The sequence below is a fragment of the Pyxicephalus adspersus genome, chromosome 11 (assembly GCF_032062135.1).
Source record: "Pyxicephalus adspersus chromosome 11, UCB_Pads_2.0, whole genome shotgun sequence".
In the NCBI taxonomy this organism is placed as follows: Eukaryota; Metazoa; Chordata; class Amphibia; order Anura; family Pyxicephalidae; genus Pyxicephalus; species Pyxicephalus adspersus.
In genome coordinates, this window is record NC_092868.1 from 53,765,145 (window position 1) to 53,789,021 (window position 23,877).

Here is a 23,877-nt window from a genome sequence, read left to right on the forward strand (position 1 = left end):
TAGCCTCTATATTCGTATGGTTCAATGGCATTACTGGAGCTTCTATGCTCAAAAAAAAAAAGACAACCCCAGTAAAGTACAAATGTAGGCTCTCGTTAAATGTCCAAAATAATAATGTAAGCCTGGAGTTGCTTTAAATTGTTTGCTGTGATTTTTGCATTGTTGTATAACAATCTCGGTGATGTGCGGCCTGCATCCCATGTGACACCGGCCACAGTGAGAGTATTTGATGCAGACCCTGACTAATTGGCAGTGATGAAGCTGGCTCCCAGCCTGGCGTACCATCCACGCACGTCAAGTCATTGGCCGCTGTGCCGCCTCATTGCTGAATGATCGCATTGGACTGCGAAGTGTTCTGCCTCAGTGGCTTCCTCGCCCCTGGCTTTCCAAGCCTCAGACTGCCAGACAGCACCTCACTTCTGACCGGGGAAGCACTCTTTCAATTTTTCCACTCCGTTTGACAGCAAATTGTTCATATAATCTTATTCAGACTCCCTATTCCTGGGAAGACATATGGAAGTGGATAGACTAATATAGTAATTTGTGTGTGCATCTGGGTCTATGCTATTTATGATGAATGGTATTTTTGTTTGTTCTCTGCTTCATTCTCATGTTATTTCATTTCAACTTTTATGACTTTTCTGCTTGGTCTCTCACCCTTTGCATTGCGCTCTGCCTCTCTCGCTCTCTTTCCCTCTCTCTCTCTCTCCCTCTCTCTCTCTCGCTCGCTTTCTTTCCCTCTCTCTCTCTCTCTCTCGCTCGCTTTCTTTCCCCCTCTCTCTCTCTCTCCCTCTCTCTCTCTCTCTCTCTCTCTCGCTCGCTTTCTTTCCCTCGCTTTCTTTCCCTCCCTCCCTCTCTCTCTCGCTCGCTTTCTTTCCCTCTCTCTCTCTCTCACTTTTTTTCCCCTCTCTCTCTCTCGCTCGCTTTCTTTCCCTCTCTCTCTCTCGCTCACTTTTTTCCCCTCTCTCTCTCTCTCTTGCTCGCTTTCTTTCCCTCTCTCTCTCTCTCGCTTTCTTTCCCTCTCGCTCTCTCTCGCTTTCTTTCCCTCTCGCTCTCTCTCGCTTTCTTTCCCTCTCGCTCTCTCTCGCTTTCTTTCCCTCTCGCTCTCTCACTCCCTCGCTCTCTCGCTCTCTTTCCCTCTCTCTCTCTCGCTCTCTTTCCCTCTCGCTCTCTCTTTCCCCCGCTCTTTCTCTCCCCTCTCTCACTCGCTCTCTTCCCCCCCCCTCTCTCGCTCTCTTTCCCCCTCTGGCTCTGGCTCCTTTCCCCCCTCTCTAGTTCATTCTTTCCCCCTCTCGCTCTCTTTCCTGCTCTCTTTCCCCCCCTGGCTCCCTTTCCCCCATCTCTTTCTTTATCATGTTCTCTGTTGCTTTCTCATTGCACACACTCTTTGCATAATATGTAGTAAATTCACTACCTCTGTAATTTATTTTAAATATTATTTATAATTTAAATTAGTTCTATGTTTTTATTGAATTTACAGTATGGACTACAGTACTTTCAAAACTATATTATCTATGTTCTGTTTGTGATCTGAGTATTGTGGCCAGAAATATAAAACAGAACTAGAAAATTTATGGTGGTACATAAAAAATATTTAATAGTAAAATAATGAAGGTGTGTAAAAATACTCTTCAGCTTCATAAAATAACTTCAACGAATAGTACTGAAAATAGAATTGTTGTTCTTTGCAATGGTTACCCTTTGGTACTCAAATACGCAGATAAAGTTTTTTGGGTTCTGTTGCTGTAGAAGAATAGTAATTTATGACCCACATAGGAGGAAATTGATCAACTTACTTGTTCCGTCTGCCGTCATACATTGGTAACAGGAGAAGGCAAGTGAAGTGAAGACAAGGCTCCGCTTTAATCCATTATCTCCCTGATGCCTTTTCTTGGCTGATGGTTCTCTTGCTGCATTATTCTTAACTTGCAGCTTGGCTGTGTGTGGAATTCATTATCTAGTCCAGTCTAGCAGGCAGTAAGATATTGACCCAGCCAACTGACGTGACTAAAGTGAAAATGGATAATACATTTTTTTTAAGTTTGCAATAATGTTTAGAAGCATTAGATTTTGTGGGATGTGTCCTTTCCTTTCTTAAAGTAACCTTGTCCCTGCAGCTAAACTGTGCACTGAATGTGAGAAATAAACTGATGAAGTCTGCACCAAAACCAGTTACGGGAGGGTTAATGTCCTGGGTTCCTCTGACCTCCCCTGGTTTCAGACGACTACTGTGAAGGTCCAGAGTATGGATGTTTAATACTATAGTGACAGGTGAACTTGATGGTGGAAGGGAGTGGGCATGACTAATTTGTGACTGCACAGCTCCATAGGCAACTTTAACACACCATGTTTTTGTTTTAGCAATTTGTGCTATAGTAGCCCTTCTGAGGGACCAAATGGGCCAGCCTCACCCTGCTTTGGAGATCCGGAATGTCTCAGCAAAGCCCAGCCTGAGAAGTTGGGGATCTTAAATACAGATCAGATGCAGTAGCTTCTGTGTGCATTTCTTAGAGTTAAGTCAACCTAACCTGTCCAGTGAAGATTGCTAAAGACATTTAAACCCAAAAGAAGACAAAGATATCAACAACATATGCTGTGCATCATTTTACTGTTTGGGTTTTGGCATTTATTTGACATACTTTGTACGTTTAACAAAAAAGGGAATTATGTTAGATTTGTTTGCTAAACTTAATCATTTACCTTTACCAATACAAATCAACGTTCTCTTTTTTTTTTTTATTAACTGCTACATCTGTGGGTCTTCTTGGATGGATGAAATGCCTGAATTCCTCGAATCATTTGCTAAATGTCGTCCAGAATTTTTTTTTTATTCCACAGAAATGTGTGACGATGGAGAGGACACATTCCATGGGCATTGAATCAGTGAGGCTCTTGGTTTTCCCGTGGTAAACAATATGGCCTTGTTCTGCCCTCCCCCCCAGGCTGACAAATAGCTGAGGCTTTGTCCGAGCCCCTGCAGTAGGTGTTTTGTGGAGTGTAAATTATGAGAAGCCCATTAAGTACGCTTGAAATGTTTTTATGCAAGATCCGATTGCACAGACACATTAAGCTGCTTAGCGGCCTCTCAGCACATTGGACACAGCTCGGGTTTAGGCTCCTGCATACATCTGTGGAAGAGTAGACTTCTGTCAGCAGCTCTCGCTCTTCTGGATTGTATGATTCCTATGATATCATACAGAGATTCCAGGATCACTGTGGTATAAACTAGTCTTATTTCCTGAGAACGCAGCGTTTTTATACTGTAATTCTTAAGCTGGCATTACCCGTGCAGATGTCTCTGCAAAAGCAAAGCGAGAGGAGTTACATCTGATTTTTATCTTGCTACTCACCTTTTGGAATTAGGTGGTATACCCGCCTTCTCACCTTTTTTTAAAGCAAATTGTCTTTATTCGCCCTATTTCATTCTACAGAACTTTCCCACAACACCAATGCATCTCCAATCCCTGACTCAGCCCTCTGTATAGAAAAACATTAGAAAGGGCTATACGTGTTTGGTGTTCAACCCCAACATTTTTTAAAGTTGGGTTGCAGGAGGCTGTAAGTGGGTGGCAGTCCCTGTAAAGTGGCCAGGGAGAACACTGGTGTTACAACCCAGGTTCAGTGCGGAGTGGTCGGCCTTATAGGCCAATTGCCAAGCCGGAGTTGTATCACAAGGAAATGTCATGCAAAGGGGTATATGGCTGCTTCTAGGTGGAAAGTTTCTAGCATCAGGTGTGTGATGGTAATTTTATATCCCCATGTGTTACATCCAGAATTGTGATAGTTACATATAGAGCTTTGAATGTTTGCAATGTTGCAGTTTTAGATGATTTAATATGAATTTATTTGTTCCTCCGGGAACTATACCAGTGCATGTTTTTTGTCTACAGTCATTTATTAGTTTTAGGATGTACACAGTGATGTGTATATAGAAGTAAATCCTAGGAGTACAATCACATTTCCTTACTGCAAGCACAGAAAGATAACTGCAGAAAAATAGCATGACCTTACCTTGCTCTTTGACATGACAGCACAGCTCCAAATTCCTCAGCACATGTGTTCAGCCATGTCTACTTCTTTTCTAATTTATTGCAAAAAACAGAGCCCCATCATTCCCCATCTTCATAACCCCTTGGTGTGTTCATGCAGAGATCATTAGAAGTTATTAGATCACATGATTACTAGCAAAATCAACCATTTTTTTTTATACATCTAATAAAACACTTTCAGTGGTATAGTAGACAGAAATAAACAATTGGGTAAAATAGGATTGTTAGGATTTATGGATATAATAAAGCTGCCCATGAGCATTAAAAGACTACAGTGCTCAACCCAGGATTTTTTTTGGTGGGGGGAAGAAATTGTAGGCGGGTGGCATCCCCTGTATTGTGACCCAACTCTTCAGTAGCCACATAAAAACAGCCGGGTGGTTACTGAAAAGTGCCGTGGGGTGCGCCCAGCTAAAAGGAGCTGGGGAGAACACTGGACTGTTTGCAAGAATGTTCCGATTGCACTCAGAAGCAATCCATAAACCACCTAAAATCTGATTCAGAAAACTAAAAAACTGATTTCTCTGAATCTAAATAAGTGTAGGTTAGATATAGAAGGGAAGGACAGAAGGCTGTCACCAGTGTAGGAGGGTGGAAGTATAAGAAAATATTATTTTTGGTGTTAAATGTTTCCTATGCTCCTAAATAAGCCTATACGAATGGTGTGATCAGATTTAGGAAGCATTATGTTACTTTACAGATGTCCCACATGTTTAAATAAAGTTCCACTATTTAATTCTTGCCATTCTTCGCTGTATTTTGAGTTCTGGATGAGCTCACGCCCATGTCTATTATTCCAGTTATCTGCACAGTCCTGCTGGCTCCCGGCTTCTATGCGAACTTGGAATAGGAGAATTACAAGATTACTCTTGGGGATTTGTGGCTTTTCCAGTGATAAACATAGCCTGTGATCCAGTTCTATTTCCATTAGTAATGCTATCAAGTTCACTGTTTTCCAGACTTTCCATTAACTAGCTATTTATACATGGGCTACAGAGAAATACTTTTAAAATACTGATAAAAAAATAATAATGCTACTGTTTTTGTTTGTAAGCCAAATATGTATTGGAATATTGGGAATATATTGGGATTTTGGGGAAATTACAATGTAAAATACACCACTTTGACCACCCTGTCATCATATATACAATGGTGGTGTAGCACTATGGGCAACCAATACTCCTAGATTTTCCAGCAGTGTTCCCCCAGGCCCCTTTTAGCCGGGCACACCACTTGGCACTTTTCAGTAACCGCCCGGCTGTTTTTCAAGAGTTGGGTCACAATACAGGGGCTGCCATCCACCTACAATTTTTTCCCACCTGGTTTAAATTTCTGTGTTCAACACTGTACAGGGTATTTGGGTTTTTAATACTGCAATAGTCACAGCTCTGCAAACTGGACTATCCTCTTCAAGCTTCCATCCTTTGCTGTTCACTCGATCGCAGGATCTCTGCTAAACGGAAAAGACGACATTCTGAGTGGTGGACCCTTCCTTTTAGCAGCGGTGAGCGGTGTGAATAAAAAATACACATTTTTGAAAATGTGTTGCACGTGCATAGATCTATTGAAGGACAGGGAGATAGAATGGTGGTCTTCAATTACAATCTACAAAGGCCAGATTTATCATTCTAGGTAAATTATTCATGTATCCCAAACACTGCTAGCAATAATATAAGGAACGCAGAGCTTTCAGAATGGATCCCAACCGCTCCCCCCTTCCTGGGGCTCATTGATGACACAGTTTTAACATGTTGAAAAGGAATGAAAGGCAAACTCCTTGAAGAGACCTAGCAGAGGTCTGCAAGCTTGCTGGGAGTAAAAAGAATGGCTGTGCCTGGAATATCAATGAGTGTATATCATCACTGGTGTTACTGCAGACTGAAACATGTGATCAGACAATCAAAGCTTCCCATATCCCGCCTGGGATCTCATTCTGCCATCTCCATAATTTCATTCCATTCTTTGTGTTTAGATCTAGAACCAGCAATACGCTCCGCGATATTTAAATGCTTTACCTCTGTTTTACCATAAAAAAAGCTTTTGCTATCTTGATTCATATCTTTTGTAAAGCACTCTGAGTATTATAGTCATAACATGTTGTAAGCAAATGTACAGTTATTTGTCCTAATATCCAAAATCTGTAATGTCATTCAGATTACTTCCCTCCAAAGGGGAAATATTTTGTCAAAACTCTCCTAGTCCCTATCTTCGCTCCTGCAATGACCTACTAATGACTTCCTAACCATTAACCTCATCACACGCACGGCTCCAAGACTTTTTTAGAGCTGCCCCATCTCTTTAGAATGGTTCTTCCTCTTCCTGTTCAGCTTGCTCCTACTTTCTGCTCCTTTAAAAAAACACTCAAAACCCATCTTTTCAAACTTGCTTACCTGTCTTCTTCTGTCTTCTAAACCCTCACTACTTCTTAATATTCCATATCCTCCCTCCTATTGTGTGATACTTCCCCCACCTCCTGGATTGTAAGCTTTTCGGGACAGGGTCCTCTCCTCCCTTCTGTGTCACTGTCTGTATCTGTCATTTGCAGCTCCTATTTAAAGTACATATGTTGGCGCTATATAAATACTGTTTAATAATTATAAAAAAAGTTTCATTTTTATATTGGAGCATAGAAAGTTGTTTTAAACAATTTTGAGCTATTAACCTTCTAGTAACAGTTTTGAGTTGGATGTTTCTGGTTCCAGGAGAACTTTGCCTCTGTGCTATGCCTGAACTTTATATACATAGATAAATATAAAGTTTTTCTTAACCAGGGTTCTATGTAACCCTAGGTTTGCTGGGGGGTTCTCTTAGCAATCATTAACCATGTTTTTGGCAGTGGCCTGCAAGATTATGTAGGTGTAAAAGGCAAGGAGTCCACAAACTTCCTGTTAGTGGGTGGCAAAATGATCCCAATTGTGTCTCCGCAGAGACAAGATGGTAAGCATTATATGGACTACAATGTTCACTTTTCATTAATCCCCTGGCTGTTTTTGGGTGGTTACTGAAAAGTTGGGTTACAATACAGGGGCCACCACAGCTTTTCCCCACCCAGCTTAAAAAACATTTTCTGGGGAGAATGCCTGACATAGAATGTGCAGACTTGTTTCACCATTGTCACTACCAGACGGCCAGTCCAGGTCGAAAATGTCCATGCTGATGGTGGGGCGAGTTCATATAGACAGAGATGAGTTGAAGGCCTCTGATCAGTAATGCAATTTTATAGTAAAGTCAAAAACATTACCAAACAATTTGCCAGAAAGACATTAGATAAACCCTAAGGTGTGCACTTCCACCTTATCTCTGTCTATTCAATGTTTGAGTCTGTATTTTCTGTTTTTGTGTAATGTGCAGTCCTAGCTTATTCTGTGATACTAGTTTAGGCTAAATAGAGTTAATGAAGATGTGTGGGCGTTATTGCCATGTATATATTTGTTTCATTAACACTCCGGTCCCAGAGGAGCTGTTTGAGCCGCCCCTCCGACGTCTGCCTTTTATTAATGCTGTTAGTTATTGCAGCACACCCACACTGATTACCATTCTGAAGAGTGAGGTCATCGCCTGGTTCTGCCCCTCCAATTGATGCAGTCCTGCAGATAACACGGTTTGTGTCCCCCACATACAGTAGCTCGGTGACGTGTTGCCCCCTGGGACCAGATAAACCATTCTAGCTGAATGCATCTTCCATACAAGGCTATACAGAACCATGCTTGTTAGTGGGAAGCCATAGCTTGTCATTGCACAGTAATTTTCTTTCCGTACAATGGAGGTTGTGCTTTTTATCAGTAACATCTGCTGTGTCTTTTTCTGTCCAGCTTTATATAAAACTCATTAAATGTTAGCAGCGTGCAGTCAGGCCTTGTTAACAAATGGTGTTTGGAGTCCCCAGAATCTGAGCATTGATTTAATGAATATCAGACCCTTACATAAGACCGCAGGCTAGCTTGTGTTTTGCAGTAGCAGTTTAGATTTGATAATGAATAGTGTTCTGGCCATCAATGGGAGTAGTGCAATTAGACGATACAGACAGGCTGTGGAGCATACATCTGAAACGGGGCCCCTGATGTCCCGGTTAGGTCAGCCTCAGTCCAATAATGTTTTAAAAGCACCGCTAACAGTTGGCAGTATTAGTGTGTCTCTCTTCACATATATATTGACATGACTATGAAGTTTGTAAAGCGCTTCATAAAATGTCTGCATGATTTAAATACAAGTTACTAATAATATTAATAAAACATACAGTGTTCTCCCCAGCCCCCGGGTCACAATACAAAGGCTGCCACCCACCTACAGCTTCTTCACACCCAGTTTGAAAACTGTTTTGGGGAGAATATTGACGTATATAGAGAATACAACAGAAAATACTTTCTGGAGGCATCTTCACAGTTCATATTATGAAAAAGAGTTGAATTAAACTCACTGGGTGCTAGAAAAGTTGACTGGTTGCTTTTTACTGGCTTTGATTTGCACAGTTATAATTTTGTCTATTTTATTATTCTTTTATTTTTGTCATATTAGTGCCTGCTGTAGTTGGCCAAATATCAATCTGGCCTATCTACCTGTGTATACATTTCTGCTTTTAGCCAAAACATAATAAACTTTCCATGTGGGCCCAATTGGAGCCAACTACAAACCACCAGACCAGTTTCCTTAACCACATGGAAATTTCTAAAAAAATAATAATAATAAAAAGATAGAAACAGGACTGTTCCCACCAGCTGAAGATGTTCCCTTTATTCTAACTGAATTTTGAATATACTTTAAGCCTCCCGGAATAGTGTTTGTATAGGTGTTAAGTACTCGTCATATTGTTTGGTTATGATTGTAATTCATCTGTATCAGAACAAAATCTTCTTCACAAAGCCTGATTGCTAATTGGTGGTATAACAGCGGATTATATTAATCTTCAATTAATCGAACAAAACAATCCAAGTGGGAACTTAACAGTGCTTCCACGTTACAATATTGAATATATGAATGCTGTAAAAACAATGAGACAATTACAAATGACCTTCCAAGCACAAGAAACCATTATTAATATCTGACTATAAACATATATCATTGTACACAAGTTAATGATCAATCGAGCTTTAAACCCGCAAAGCATTTCAAGAACCTCTTCCTCAGGGGAGAATGTTGTAGTATGTCAATTGGCTCAAAAATGTGTTCTACCATGGTCATACACAGTGAATAAAGTTCTCTTCATTGCCTTCCATTTCACCTGAGAATCAAATCCAAGCTCCTGTGCTTTGGCTTCAAATCCCTCCACAGTTCTTGTCTCACTTACCTTTCTGACCTGATAGAAAAATACCCCCCTAGCCGCTCTTTTCTCTGCTCCAATGACCTAATAATGACTTCCTCACTCATAACCTCATCACATGCACTACTCCAAGACTTTTCTAGAGCTGCCGCCACTCTCTGGAATGGTCTTCCTCGTCCTATTCGGCCTGCTGCTACTTCTGCTCACTTAAAAGATCCCTCAAAACCCAACGCTTCAACTTCACCTTCCCGTCTTTTTTTGTCTCCTAAAACCCTCACTACTTCCCACCGTTCCATATCCCCCTCCTATTGTCTGATACTCCCCCCACCTCCTAGATTGTGAGCTCTTCGGGGCAGGGTCTTCTCCTCCTGTGTCACAGTCTGTCATTTGCAACCCCTATTTAATGTACAGCGCTGCATATTATGTTGGCGCTATATAAATCCTGTTTAATAATAATGGAGCACAATAATACATTGAGAGTCACAAAGGAATCACCATTAGGTTGCTCTGCCATGATATCAAGGCTTCAGAGAAAGTCCATATCCAACAGAAGCGCCTACTAAAGGTCATACCCCAGATCATCAGCATAAAGCCAGTGTGCTTCAATTACCAATAAATTGCAATTGTTTGTGCTTTTGTGGCGTCCTTTGATAAAGCCGTCCCTGGGATTTGACAAGCCTGAACAAAGCTCTGTTCTGCATGGAGAAAAGCAAACATTCTGTTAACTTCTGAGCTCAGATGTTTTTGTTGGCTATGAGTATCTATTCTCTCCAGTGAATGATAGTCTATTGTGATGTTACCACCTGGCAAGCCTAAGGAAAGCGCAAACTGTCTGATCCATCCAGGTAAAACATAAGGTAACTAAAAGCCTTATGGGCAAAACGGCAAACCTTTATATACAGACAGAAGCTTTAAATCAGGCAGTGCCATCTTGCCTACCGGCTGTCTTTACTATCGCCGCTCTGCTCTAACATGCATTGCATTAAGCAGAGGAATCTGAAGCTCATAATAATCAGGCATATTATTAATTATTTAATTATACTTAATGTAAAGTGTCATTTAAAATATGGGGAGAGTGTGGGCCGTGGTGATCTGTATTGGATATGTTAATTTAGTAAGCTGTGTGGGTCTATCTCCCCCCCTGCATGGTAAATTGCTAGAGGGTAATGATTTTATTTGTATACTCTTTGTGGTAGGTCCATAGATGTCCTATTCTGATTATAGTAGATCTGCCCTAAGCAATGGCACAGATTGTGTCACTTCTGTACCCAGTTATTGTCTGTGTGGCACGTGCCAGCTCTATGTCCTATCATTGTCTTTGTGGCGTGTGCCAGTTCAATGTCTAATGTCCTACCATTCCCTGTGTGGCATGTTCCAGCTCTATGTCCTACCATTCCCTGTGTGGCATGTTCCAGCTCTATGTCCTACCATTCCCTGTGTAGCATGTGCCAGCTCTATCTCCAACCATTGCCTGTGTGGCATGTGCCCCCTCAATGTCCTACTATTGTCTGTGTGGCATGTGCCCGCTCTATGTCCTACCATTGCCTGTGTGCCATGTACCAGATCTATGTCCTACCATTCCCTGTGTGTTATGTGCCTGTTTTTTTCCCTACAGTTGCCCTTGTGGTGTTTGTATCTATGACACAGCCAAACCTCTGTCGACTGTACCAAATCTACGACCCCACGTTGCCTCTGCCGTTCCAACTTCTAAATAGGGTTTTGTGCCTTTTTGCACAAGTTTATTAGGAATTAGCTTTAGCAAAGGCTGCTTATTGTCACTGTCATAGGAAGTAATGGTAAATTGAAGATTACCCTTTAACCCCAAAGGTCCCTGTGTGTCCTGTGTGACCCCTGATCCATACTGTACATGGAAGGGAATCTTCACAAAGAAACCATAATTGGTAATGTGCAAAATGAATGAAAATGTGAAATAGTTTAGAGTTAAATGTGGACATCCCTGTAAAAATCACATTACAATTCTTCAGAACCTGTTTCTAATTCCAGACTGTAAATGCTTCTGAATTCCTTACTACCTTGTATTTTATCTGATAGATTGGAACTTTTGATTCTATATTGTCATTATTTCTGACCTCCAGTCTTTACAACCCTTGTGTATGTGAATGGGGAAGCAGATGAAGCCGGGCGGTGACACTTTTGATTCAAATGGAAGATCTAACCTCGCAGTAAATTAATATAACTGCTCAGTTGTTTCTTGTAACTAGAAAGGTTCATGCCGATAAGACAGAATAGACAGGTTGAAAATATCTTCATATCTTAATACTTGCTGTGCAATTTGTCTCGTGTCTAATTACACTTTTTTCCTGTAATATATATGTGTAATAGTTTTGATTCTTTAGTATTACTGTGAGACAATTTAGTATATGCTGAAAATTTGTTTATTAGCTACTTATTTCTGCATTAAAGCTGAACTGCCAAAAGTTTCAATGAAATATATTTCTCAAAAGATATAAATCCCTCCAGCAACTGAATTGGAACCAGGTTCCCTTGAAATTTAGTTATTACCTTGTAAAAGTAGCAAAGGCATCATAGCACATGAAGCTATGGGAGGAGCCCAACAGACCCACCCACTACAGGCTGCCTGAAGAAGGTTACAGGGTGGGCGGAGACAAGACCAGTCAGCCTGCGCAAAGCTAGGGAGCAACAATGACTGGTCTTAATACAGTGGTAACATTTCATATGGGATCACTGCACAGATCTAACAGTCACATTTACACAAAGATTCAAGTACAAATATATAAATGTTGCTTGTGTTTAGACAATATTTGCTTACTCTGGTAATCTGTTACATTTAAAAGACCTCAAATCAAATATGGCTGACCTCCAATCATTAGACTAAAGTAACCTGAATTTAGTTTTCACATCATTGCTCATTGGATTCCTTAATAAAATGCAACAGTAGGTCAACAATACCACGTTTTCCTTATTTGCAAATAAAATATGCTTCATACCCAGCATGTTCTCCATGATGTATATTGTTTTGCATTGTATTACTGCTTCTTCTCCCAGCAGCCCAGGACGTGTCAGGTACACCAGCTGATTATTAAGACATGTATGGACAACTGTGATGTTTGGTATTTCTGTGTCTCTGATCTGACCTTCTCTCCCATGTTACTGACACAGGTTTATTTTCTCTCCCTTTAGAGAGTTTTGAGGTGACAGTCACCAAAGAAGGTGATAACGGGTTCTTTCTCTCCTCTTATGACTTATTAACCCACTAACTTTTGGTTCTGAAAACAAAAAAAAATGGGGAATCAGCACTTGGCTCCTTCAGCGCCATACAGCCTGCTGCAGAGCGTTGCTCGCCAGTACTGGCGCTGAAAGGGTTGAACAGAAGATACTCTGATCCCTTTTTATATAATCTTCTGTTTTTTTTTTTTCATTTGGACCATTTTAATTTCTAATTCCAAATGAATTGTTATGTGATGGAAATCCCCATGTTGATAAGAAATATCTAGCGATCAGACATCCATTTCAGGACGATGATTGGATTAGCTAGGCCGAGGTATATTTGCTGTTTTTGTAGGATGGTAAAGGTGCCATTATGCTGGGGTAGTTTGTAACACAGCCGGGGATATTGATCATTTTCCAAAGTTTTAGAATGAGCAGAAATAACAACAATGTTGCGTTTTTAAAGACAGAGTTATATTTAATGTCTACAGTAACCAATCCCATTCCAGCTGTCCTTTATGTTTCGGCAAATTGGTTGCTGCAGACATTTCTCTGCAGATGTAAAAATTAGGTTTATTTTAAAGTGGTGAACAGGTGGTGCACAGAGCTAGACAAACCATTCCTATGTCTCTGCTTAGCTGTGCAAGAGCTGCTGGTTTATTTCACAGATAGTTGTTCCAGGCATAGACTTGGTGCCAAATGTAGAGCAGTGTTACTCAACCAGGATTCGGTGTAACCCTAGATTTCCTCCAGAGCAGCGATCGCTAACCGGTTGCCTGCAAGAAAAATTTGGGAGTCTGCGGCTCTGGGCGGTGGAACCCCACTGGGAGGACGAACCGGCCAGAGGCGCAAATTATGTCTCCCGTGCAGTTCCTAGGCTCAGGGAGGTGGACATGCTGTGTCCCTGGACACTACCCACCTACTCTCCCTTTGCAGGCTCAGATCTGCGATGGAAGGGTGGGCAGGGTATGGCATCATGACGTCACTCTGGGGGAGGTTTCTCCACTTTTAAAGGACACCCGGCTCCCCGCGCATGCACGGTTAGGAGCCGGTGATTTTAGTGGTCCTAGGAACCGAAAAGGTTGGTGACCACTGCTCCAGAGGTTGCTAGGGCTTCCTTGAGCAATAAAAATTTTGTATCATTCAGGTTAGTTTAAGTTACACCAATGCTATCGATATAGTAATTATAGCAGGGGTTTCCAAAAGACCTGAAAATTATTTCAAAGGGCTCACCCCTTGTTAAAAATGTTGAGAAACAGAGATTTTGACATCGTAGTTTTTGTCAGAATTAAGCAATCATAGATTGCATGATGGCTGGGAATCAAAAAAGACCCATCATAAATACAGTTATGGCTTTATCTAAATGCGGACCCCACACAGACCTTTTCCTAGGCCAATTTGTTAAGGGAGAATCACCTTCTCTGTTCACCCTGGCAACCCTCGTCATTCCCTGCGAAAATGTTTTCATAAAACAGATATGATGGAAATCTTCTATAGGGGATCTTTTTAGTTAAATGTTAGAAGTTTCCCCTTATTTTGCAGGAAAATGAAAAACCAAAAGGGTTTTAACCAGTTCTAAGGCTGCATACACACGTTGGACTTTTGTTGTTGGAAAGGATCTTTCACGATCCTTTCCAACAATAAAAGACTGAAAGATGTAAGAGCGTGCACTGAACATATAGCACCTTGGTGAGGGGGAGAACAAGCAAGCAGCACCCCTTCACTTGTATTGCAGTCGTTCGTCGTTCATAGATCCGCTGGAACGGATCAGTGAAGGACGGCAGACAAACTCTGTACACATGTCAGGTTCTCGCCCAATACGAGCCCTGAAGCAATAATCTGATGTGTGTAGCCTTACTCTGATTGAAAACTCAATAAACATGGTTGGACTATCGATATCTTTCAAGTCACAATTTAACCACCTTACTAGCCAGTTATTAAATGTTCTATAATCCCGAGGACAAGGACAAGTCAACTAGTCTGGTTCTCAGGACAGCAATGTTACCAGCCCCCTGTAAATTCCTATTTATAGAAGACCTTCCTTATGTATCTAGTTTATTATTGCCGCCCTCCATAACTAGAATCGCACACAGTAACAAGTGTCATACCTTTTTCAGCTCTGCCTTCTTCTAGATAGCTATTGAAATGGATGTCTGAGCCACTGATATTTCTACATTACAAAGGTTTTTTTTTTCTTTGCTTTTGATTCCCTGATTAGCCAGGTTCATTGCACAGGAAGACTTCACCTATATTTTAGTGTTTTTTTTTTCCTCTGCTCCATTTCTATAAAGAAAAAAAAATTTGAAACTGTAAAAGGTGCTGGAGGTGTCGCTGAAGCTTCCTCATCTCTCACACTTTGCATTAAAACCCTCTGCACTGGTTAGAGAGTCAGTCTATCCAACGCTGATACTTGTTCGAGTGAATTCTGGTGAGGTGAATAATTCACTGGTTCCCACAAGGTGCAATATTTCCTTTCCCCAAGCTTTGGCCACCTGACTGGGACATTAGAATGAGTTGTCAGACTGCTGGGGTTTGTAAGAAAACTGCAGAGATATGGAAGGCAGAACAAAAGCCTTGGTTTCATTGACCAAATCCCTCGGTGATGAATCTCACTGGGTGTTCATCTCACCAGAATTCAGCCATAACTAAAACTGTCAAGTTTGAGTAGACTGATCCTTTAAACGGGCATTGCCATTGCTTGGCGGAGAACAGTCTCCTCTATAAACATCAGCCTCCAGGCTGCATGCCTACTTTCATTCTATCTGTCTCTCTCTTCTCTCTATCTTTTTTTTTTTTCTCTTTTTTGTCTTTTGGTCTAAATTTCAAGTACTCCTGTGAAATGCCTGTCTATACATTTTATTTTTTTTTTTCTCTGAACTCCTGCATGAGTGGATGCAATATAACTTGGATTGCTTGATAGGCAGGCATCTGCTATATGTTCAACTAGGACAATCACCTCATCATTAAAAAAATATAAAAGCACAATGCTTCTGCCTTGTCCACAGACCCTCACACCCCTCTGGCTGCTGAAAAAGTCATGTTTTCTCTCTTCTTTTGGTTATGTCCTTATTTCTGTGTTTAATAATTTGCCCTGTTTGTGTGCGTGTCTCCCCACCTGCCTTTCCTCAGCTCGGTTTTCTAGTTTTTTTTTTTGAGGGGAACACTGGCAGAGAAAGGGGTTAAACCTGCCCAAAAGCAGTCCATAACTTTTTCTTTTTGTCATTTCCATTAGGTGAAATCTGCGGCTTTAAGATCCATGACCAGGACGTTCCGTTTGAGGCCGTGGTGGTAGACAAGTCCACCGGAGAAGGGGTTATACGCTCCACTCAGAAGTTGGACTGCGAACTGCAGAAGGACTACACATTTACCATCCAGGCTTATGACTGCGGAAAAGGACCAGATGGATCAAGTGCTAAAAAGTCTCACAAGTAAGGGAATGGTGGTAAAGATGCCATTTGGATCTTGGGGCCTCTTACTTCTGCTAGTTTATCTGGCATTACCAAATGATTGCATATGTTTGGACAGCGAATGGCTTGTTAGCCTTTGGCCTTTTAGTTTTTGAGGTCCTGTGGGCATTGCTGATGAAGCACACTATATGCATGGATTCCCACTTTTTTGTTGCATTGTGTGTAAAGTGCTTAAGGCTACCTACACACTTCAGATGATTCTTGTCCGATAATCGCTTCAGGGATGAGAATCTGGCGTGTGTACAGTGCTTTTCGTCCGTCGTTACAAAGACTTTCCTGACGCATCCACGGATGAGGAACGATCATAATTAAAGTGATAGGGAGAGAGCATAGCGGGGTCCCGCTCCATCGTTCTCCCCATCCCCTCTCCATAGAGCAGAATAGTGCTGTTTTTACAGTGCTCGTTAATGCATGGTTGCAGTCTTTTGCCCTTGGAAAGGATTGTGAAATATCCCTTCCAATGACAATTATTGCACGTGTGTATCCAGCCTTAGCGTGGGAAATGAAATAGCAGAGACCTGATCTTTAGTTCCACTTTAAACTCTGCAATCTCCCACCTTCGCAGTCATTTGCATGTTTGAAGTTTCTCAATTAAACTTGGAAATAAGGAAGTGTAATGATGGCTGTTCCACTGTACCTTTTACAGCTCCAGGAACACATGAGGACGTAGGTATAGCTTTCAGTTGGCTGTTGCTCACATTTTCTTTTAATCTGTTAGTTCTCGAACAATATCGTAAAAACTTTCATGTGGTTGGAAAATCCTATTTACATTTTTTTTTATCGATATTGGCTTCATTTTCCTATGGCCAAAAAAATCAGAGACCTGCAGCTAATTTCCAGCACAGACCTCATCACTCTCCATTAATGATTAAAAAAAACACCTAAAAAGTGTTTAAATTCGTTTATGTGGCACACGCAAGAATATATGTGCACGGTTTACTGTACAATTTTAATGTGTTTCCTTCCAAGTGGTTATCAATCCTATATTTTGCTAAAATAACTATATTATTTTGTAACCTGAAAGAGTGTCTAAAGCAGTGTTTCTTGACCTTTTTACGGTGGGGGAACCCCTTAAAATAGTTCTCAGGTCTTTAGGGAGCCCCCTGCTAAAATTATTATATCCACAGCTCACAGTGTGATGATCAGTGGTAAGAATGCCTCTTACATTGCTGGCCAATGGGCAGGCCACACTTACAGATTTCATTGGTATCAGGTAAACTTACATGAGAGGTACAAATTGCTCATTTCTCAAGGAACCACAGTAAACATCTGGAGGACTCCTAGGGTTCCATGGAACCCTGGTTGAGAAAAGCTGGTCTTAAAGTCTTATGAAAATGAACCTGTCGTGGAATATTATGCATCATGCTGTAAGCAGCCTAAGGTGTATGCTTTTACTTTTTGTCTTTTTCATTTTTCCTTGACAAGCCGAGCCTATCTGCCCCATTTCCTTTCTGGGCCCATGTTCCCCTTCTACATCCCCATAATGCAAAGCACACGTATGTGTTTTTGCTCGTGATACCTCTGCAAGTAAAGCTACGTACACACGTCCAATGGTTCTCGCCTGATAATCGGCTCAGGGCTGATATTGAACGAGAATCTGGTGTCTGTACAGCTCCCATCGTCAGATGGACAGTCCTGGTGGATTCATGGACGATGAAAAACGAAAGATCCTAATGCAAGGGAAGGTGGAGAGCGTGCAGCGGGGGGCTGTTTCCTCGTTCTCCCCTTCCTCTCCATAGAACAGAACAGTGCTGTATGTACATCACTTGTTCATGCATCGTGCAGTGCTTAGTCGTTGGAAAGAACGTGAAAGATGCTTTCCAACGACAATAATTGCACGTGTGTATGCAGCTTTAGTGTGCTTTGCAATTTTGGAGGCCACAAAACTTGAAACAATATTCTGTAATAGATTTGTATTTAGATGATGGTAGATATCTTGCACTTCTGCAAGTTATGCAGTTATTTCAGGATACTGTCTATTGCCTAACGTACTTTGATGTCTTATGTTAAGTTCATTTCAAGAGTCTTGATTATTTAAATGAATGAGCTTTTATACACTTGGTTTGGCATACCTGGGTGTTGAGAGGTAACATAGAGTTGCCATGCAGCAGAGAACAGTCCCAGCAGGACTTCTTTTCTCTTCAGCATTTTCTTTCCGCTTTAATAAACCTCAGTGAGTGTGTGCAGATTGTCTCATCCATCATACGATATTGTCTTGTTGCAGGGCAACTGTACATATCCAAGTAAATGACGTGAACGAGTACGCTCCAGTCTTCAAGGAGAAATCATACAAAGCCACGGTCATCGAGGGAAAGAAGTATGACAGCATCCTGAAGGTGGAGGCTGTGGATGCTGACTGCTCCCCTCAATTCAGTCAGATCTGCAGCTATGAGATAGTAACACCCGATGTACCATTCACTGTTGATAAAGATGGTAAGATTATTGTCATCAGATCCCTGTAAAATTTCCTATTCTCCCCCCAGGATGTGTAATGCAATTCAGTTTACTATATTAACTATGCAGCCAAAAGGTTTTTTAGTTTCCAGTGAAGTAGGGAAAGATTAGGGCCCTTGACCATTTTTATTACTGCAATCTGAGGCTCCATTGGAGCGGTTTTAGTAGATGGGAAGTAGAAGTAAATCTGCAACAGGGATACAGACATCAATCTAACAAACAATTTTTTTTAGCTGGAAACAATAGCTGCACACTAGTTAAGCTGCTGAATACACAAAAATTGAAATGGGAACTGTTTCAGTGGTTCAAAGAATTTGTAATTCTGTTCAGCATCTCTAAAATGGCAACATAGGCAGGCGGTGACCTCACTTTTTATTATTGTATTTAAAGGATACAGCTGGGTCATCACCCACCCCTATCCTGTGATTGGACAGTGATGAAGTCATTGCATTTCCTTTTGTTATGATCCCTGTCAGCACATATGCATACAGCGGAGTGCTTAATTTGCACCTTTTGCCAGCCCTTCCTCACCCAGTTTTTCTGTACAGGGGTGACAAATTCATATATTACACAAAATAAATTTCAAAATAGCAGTAGTTATTTTGAATGAATATCTAGCCACATTATATGGTGCTTTTTATATTTCCTGGGAACTTAGCTTCAAAATAAGTATTTAATAGGTATCTTTGATGGCTAGAAGCTTCTGTTTTGTACAGTATAAGCCAAGTTTTAGAAAGGAGGGTGTTTTTTGTTTGTTCCACCTGATCCTGCTGTTCAGTTTGTTTTTCTTTCTGATAGCCTGAACAAGACATAGCAAACCTGCCTTCTGTTGCTTGTTTACAGCAATCCTTTATGACAGAAGGTGTCATTTCATTGTGTGTTTGTCAGGTTGTCATTGTAAATAGCATGTTTACCAAGTCAAAGGCACGTGATTGCATATAAGGCGATATTACATATATACATTTCCAACCCCTATTTATTATACAGCGCTGTGTGATATGTTGGCGTTATAAAATATTCTGTTTATTAACCTCCTGGGCGATTCATTTCTGTCTGGATTTATATGTCTAAAAGCAGTACATTGTCTTTATGAAAATTTATTTTACAGTATAATATATTGGTATGAGTATAATAAAGTTTGAATCACAAAATCATGTCAAAATAATAAACTAAATACATTTAATATTAAACTTTTAAAAGTTTTTCTGTTTCAAACCTTATTATACTCATACTATTATATTATACTGTAAAATAAATTTTCATGAAAGACAATGTACCGCTTTTATACTAATATATCCAGTGCATTCAATACAGTTATTTTGTATTGAATGCAATACAAAATAGTTTTAAATTCCCGCCGCGCCCCTAGCAACAGCTGTATGTACCAACATCACCGGGAACTCCCGAGGAACGTCAGCGCACTTGAAGAAGACGCGGCCAGAGGATGGCAGGAGCCTGGAGAACGCCAATGGGCCCAGGCAAAGCTTTATTTTTTATTATTTTTTTTAGCTATACAGAGTGACTCGGGGTTACCACTTTCAGCAGGTTTTTTTTACTGGGGTTACCGCTCGAGAGGTAAATATTAGTAGTATTATTATTATTATTTTTATTAATAGTAATCTTAACAGCAGGATTAGAAAAAAAAGTAATAGGAATGTTTTTCTCAAATGCTGCAAAGTCTTAAAAAATGATTGCAATAAATAGGTTTCATTTGTTTATAGTAGCACTTAAAGCAAACAACCTTCCTGCACTACACTTGCCATAATCGTGTATTCCATGTGCCTGGTAAACCTTTCACACACTGAGCTCCTCGGTTAGGAAGCTTCTAGCTCCATGTGGTGTGTTAGAACAACTCTGCAAATCCTTTGTTTGCTATGACCTTTGTGACAGGATCTCTACTTAAATTTCAAACATTGGTGATAAAACTCAACCTGTGTTGTAAAAAATAAGGTGTGCATACATCCAGACCTCGAATAAGCTGGATTCTGCAATGCTTTCTAGATGCTCTCCAAATGTGGATTAATAAATTCCCTATATATGATAATGCAGAAGGGTGCATGGCACGTGTCTGAATTCAGTGCAATCAAAAAGATTGCTTCTTGTCATAACTGGCTTAGACATAGCATGGCCTCCAGTAATTTCTAAGGAGGTCGGGCACAGACATCGTGTCATTCTGGTTGGCTAGTTCAGCATTTCTACATTTTTTCCTGTGTCATCCCTAGCTATCACTACATTACTTATTTGATAATGGTTATTTAGTTGGGTATTTAGTTTAGACTAATGTTTGATAACTCCATGTTTTCTGCATGTTTCAGGTTACATCAAGAATACCGAAAAGCTGAATTACGGAAAAGAGCGCCAGTATAAGCTTACAGTGACTGCCTATGACTGTGGGAAGAAAAGAGCTACAGAAGACATTCTAGTCAAAATCAACATTAAACCAACATGCAAAGCAAGCTGGCAAGGTGGGGATTATCACACACATTCATCTTTCACACTGAACTGCTACTCTCTATTTAGTTCTACATTACGCCAATCATCAAAGTGCAGCTCCATGACCCTGGCATGTCTGAACCACACACTGTGTCTTTCTAAAATCATTTTATACCCATTTTACATCTAATTTTACCTGTACTGTGTGTGTCATAGCATTTATATCAGATGCACTCTGCACCCCTCCCCCCAAATCATACAAATACAAAATTTGAATCTGCTTAGGCTACAGACATGATGTGGGAATCTCTTTTGAATTGACCTAAACTTTCCTCCCCCACTCTATTTCCTGTGCCACCATCTTCATTTGGTTCTTTTCCAGCTTTGGTCATCTTGAACAGCTGGGTTTGAGCAACTTAATGCATTTGCATGGGAGTCCATTCCTGCATTCGAGATATGCATGCATGGCTCATTGCATGTCTTACAGAAAACTGCTTGTCTCCTTCAATATAGTTCCTGTCTGCTTATAATTTTTGGGTTTAGTTCTGCTTGAACTGTTTCAGTATTTTTTTTTTTTTTTAACCCCTAGTTTTAAAAGTATGATGTTCTTTATTTTTTGAAATACTCAGGCTATAACAAAAGAGTGGAGTATGAACCTGGCACGGGATCTTTGGCACTATTCCCTGGCATGCATCTGGAGACCTGCGATGAACCAATCACGTCAATTCAAGCAACAGTGCAGTTGGAAACCAGCCACATCGGCAAAGGCTGTGACAGAGATACATACTCTGAAAAATCCATCCACAGGCTATGTGGTAAGAGACTGAGCTGACATCTGCTGTCCTTGTATCACATGAACCTTGTAGCAGAGGTCATTTACTCTGCAGAGATTGAGTTGTTTTCATCAGAACCATGATCAGGATGTAATCCAGCTAGAGACACAATGAAGAGAAGTCACATGAGGGAACACACTGCAAATACAACAATTCTGTCTTTAAAAGTAAATGGCACCATAGTATACCAAAACACTTAACATTTGCTAATGCATTACAGACGAATAAAAGGGATTTGGGTTCCCCCCACTAATTAAGCTACCTGACAAAATATATGTTTTTTTCTGGTGTTTATATTGTTGTATTGTGACATGAATGCCTGTTTCCTAGTTCCCAAGGCAAACCATAAAAAAAAGTTACCCAGAAAACCTTTTTTAAGTTGGCATTCAATAAATGTCATTCTTCTTTTGTACAGGTGCAACTGCAAACACTGCCGAACTTCTCCCACCTCCCAGTAGCGCTACCAACTGGACTGTGGGGCTCTCAACCGATAATGGCCATGACAGCGACCAAGTGTTCGAATTCAATGGCACCCAGGCAGTGAAGGTTCCTGATGGCATTGTGACTACCGACCTTAAAGATCCCTTTGTTATCTCTGTTTGGATGAGACATGGACCAGGTGGCAGAGAAAAGGAAACCATCTTGTGCAATTCTGATAAAACAGGTAAAGAATCTCTCCACCCTCTTCAGAACATGTCGTTTAATCCTTGACTACATACAGCCATACAGGCTCTCCTGAAGATATATTATTTTCCATAAGATAAAATGTTAATAATTTCACAAATGTGGCACTTTGTTAGGATGTTTTATTTATATCTCTGGCAGTATCTGTTTGAGGAAATGCAAGAAAAATAGTTTGTTGCATCAGATTATATGAAAACCTTGTGTAAGGGATTTAAAAGACAACTCTACTGATTGCTGGAGTCAGAATGCTGGTGTAACACTTAACCTCCCCATCTCCATTAATTGGCTAAACCAGCTTGAATTCCTGAAGCTGTCAGTCTATGGCTAGACATTTTCTAGACTTATCGTTCTGACATCTAAACTAAAAAAAGCCAGTGGACCCTGAGAGAGCATAATCTAAAATTTTAGACCAATTGAATGGATATTAGTTTTTTTGAAGTGTACCCCCTACTTGTATACCTGGTCAGATCCCAAGAAGATGGCACTTTTTACAAAGCTTTTTCATTGTGTCAATAAAAGCAAATGACCTTATAAAAATCCCTTTAAGATCTTGTAATATACAGCGGGTAACTGTGGGGCATGCAGCATAAATATTGCCAGAGAACTACAGATCCTAGCTCATGTTGCAAGCCATTACCAGTTTCTCTTGTTTTAATATGCTATAATTAAGCAGACTCCTTAAAGTTTGTTGATTTCATTTTATCATCTCTACACATTTTAATAATATTACGTTGCTCAATCAGTGTATATAGATTCTGATTTCAAACTATCAATATGCCATAAAACTGCGATTGATTTCCTTTCGCCATAAAGAACATCAGGAGCCCATATATTGCCATTCATTCATTATCACTACGACCTTAAACCTGCCAATAATTCTCATTTACGCATGGCATGCTACTCTCATAACTCTTCCTAATAAAAATGGTCCAACCTCTGCTCAACTGTGTTGGGAGGTTGTTACGGTGGAGCATTGTGAACCTCCCACCAGACAGCATAATGGCATATAACTTTGCTTGTAGATTAGCATTGTCCTGTCATCAATTCCTTTGCTGCGCTTCTGAGATTAGTCCAAAATGCTGACCTGAACCAGGTTGTGAATACATCACTGACATGGCTGGAGTTATGGTACTTAGAGCTCATTCATACAGACATCATCTTACAGAAAGTAAGTAAAGATCAGTAAACCTAGAGGAAGCTCCTTTGTGTTAGGCATGTGAGAGGTTGTATTTAAAATTTAATTCATATCATCCTCATACACTAGAGAGGTTTTGGATCAATACATCTGTATAATAAAGAGAGAAGATATTTTTCTATGTCGCATTCAGTTCCAAATCTGAGATGCAGAAACCGAGCCGCCAGTGAAAAGTGACCTGCCGGTTTGGTGATTGTATCTGTCTCCAAACAAAACCACATTTTACTGAGCAGGGATGAAGTCTTAAAAATGTTTTTGTTTCTACACAAGAGCACAGAGGAGCCATTGATTCGAAGTTTCTCATCTCGGGAACATA

General features: G+C 40.5%; 1 protein-coding gene across 4 annotated transcripts in view; it reads left to right on the forward strand.

Annotated features, from left to right (window-relative positions):
• CLSTN1 (calsyntenin 1) overlaps positions 1-23,877 on the forward strand; it is a 68,413-nt gene that overhangs the window by 26,908 nt on the left and 17,628 nt on the right. For 2 of the 4 annotated variants that reach the window (XM_072426675.1, XM_072426677.1), the window contains exons 3-8: positions 12,469-12,498; positions 15,728-15,923; positions 18,187-18,395; positions 20,732-20,881; positions 21,479-21,664; positions 22,098-22,346. In XM_072426675.1, the coding sequence (XP_072282776.1) occupies positions 12,469-12,498; positions 15,728-15,923; positions 18,187-18,395; positions 20,732-20,881; positions 21,479-21,664; positions 22,098-22,346 (1,020 nt within the window). The remainder of the gene's footprint in view (positions 1-12,468; positions 12,499-15,727; positions 15,924-18,186; positions 18,396-20,731; positions 20,882-21,478; positions 21,665-22,097; positions 22,347-23,877) is intronic. The other 2 variants (XM_072426676.1, XM_072426678.1) reach the window with 1 other exon arrangement.